Genomic DNA, 1,794 nt, shown 5'->3' on the forward strand with positions numbered 1-1,794 from the left:
TGTATGTATAAATGTGTGGATATAATGTGAATTAACCTTAATTTCCTTCTCAAAAGTTTATATTCATTAATAAAAAGGACAAGTACGCTGTGCTTCTAATATCCACACTTGCATCATAATGCCTCTGGTGAGCATACACAAACCTTCTTCCCAATGCCACTTCAGCAAATCTCCACATAATCCCTAAACTTTAAACCCTAAACCCGAACTCAACTACACTCCACCGTGATACCCAAGTGTATGAGCGTTCGTATACATCGCCCATACCTCCCATCCATGTACCATGGCGTGGGCTGCCGACTCTTTCAGAAATTCTTTCCAGTCCTTTCGCACAGTGTAGGTAAACTGCGAAGACTTGCCCTTCGTTTTGGCGTTGTGCTGTGTGGAGAGCGGCGTTCTAAAATTAGAACAGATCACAAAACTCGAGCATGTATACGTCCGAGGTTCGGTTACAGGGTCACCAACTGAGGGCCTGATGGTGCATGATTGATTGCGGGGGGGTAGGATGCGAAGGCTTGTGGGTGTAGCACGTATTACATGCAGAATGACGTACGTGTGTAGAATTTGATCTCGCAGTCAACCGGCAACACTACGTAACGACAGCCAACCACAGTACAGCGGTCTTAATCAGCGATTATTGGCTATGCATTGTGTGTGTAAAGTGTGTGCACGTGCATTGGACAAGGCCCTAAAAAGGCCCATAATGAATCAGGAAACCCTCTTTCAGCCGTCCGCAGTACAAACCGTCTCACATCAGCACAACACCAGTAACTGAGATACACTAACGGGCTGAAGCGTCCCTCCAACACACTATGCAGAAAAAAAACCTAGTTGTAATACATACCACTACATCCGCCTCACCGGGAGGTCTGCCTGCGGGCACGTACTCTAACCGAATAAACAGAAACCCAATGGCAGTTCGATCCTTCCCACCACCGATCCCGGAATTGGTCCCGGAATTGGACTCGGAATTGGTAGTGGAGTTGGCGTGGGCACTGGCAGAGGGGGACAGGACTTCGATAACTTGGGAGTCGGCGTCCTGTGCGAAATCGGCGCAGTTGACTACTACGGAGCCTGCGGCGTGTGAGTTCGTAGGATTTGTGTGAGTGCGTGTATATACATACCACACCCACCCACTAGCCAATTCAGGTAAGCGGCTTCTGGTGTGTATATATATGCTGTCTACACCCACAAGTGGATATAAATGAGGGTTTTTCTGGTGGATATAAATTCCATGCATAGATTGCACGTTTATTGGGGATATTCGAATCACACCCACAGGTTATATAAACGATACTTAAGCCGATTCCCAAGCAGAACCAGCAAACAGATACTTGTACATCAATGTCTTTACGCAAAACAAACGTACATACCAAAAAATCTAACAGCCCATCACACGCTAACATACAAGCGACACCAACACCTACCTTATGACAAGCACACATACCTCATGACACGCACACATACCTCATGACACACACACATACCTCATGACATGCTCAAATACCTCATGACACAAACACATACCTCATGACATGCTCAAATACCTCATGAAATGCACACATACCTCATGACACACACACATACCCCATGAAATGCACACATACCCCATGAAATGCACACATACCTCACGACATGCACACATACCTAATGACATGCACACATACATCATAACACACACACATACCTCATGATATCCATACATCCCTCACGACATGCACACATACCTCATGACACACACACATACATCATGACACACACACATACCTCATGATATCCATACATCCCTCACGA

At 45.9% G+C, this 1,794-nt stretch overlaps 1 protein-coding gene across 1 annotated transcript; it reads right to left on the reverse strand.

Annotated features, from left to right (window-relative positions):
* Positions 1-844: 844 nt before the first annotated feature.
* On the reverse strand, positions 845-1,039 carry SARC_15337 (hypothetical protein; the record flags this gene model as incomplete). Its single annotated transcript, XM_014290542.1, has 1 exon — positions 845-1,039. A coding segment is annotated over one exon (195 nt), but the record flags the coding sequence as incomplete, so codon positions are not given.
* Between the last annotated feature and the right edge of the window lie 755 nt (positions 1,040-1,794).

This window comes from Sphaeroforma arctica (assembly GCF_001186125.1).
Source record: "Sphaeroforma arctica JP610 unplaced genomic scaffold supercont1.5959, whole genome shotgun sequence".
In the NCBI taxonomy this organism is placed as follows: Eukaryota; class Ichthyosporea; order Ichthyophonida; genus Sphaeroforma; species Sphaeroforma arctica.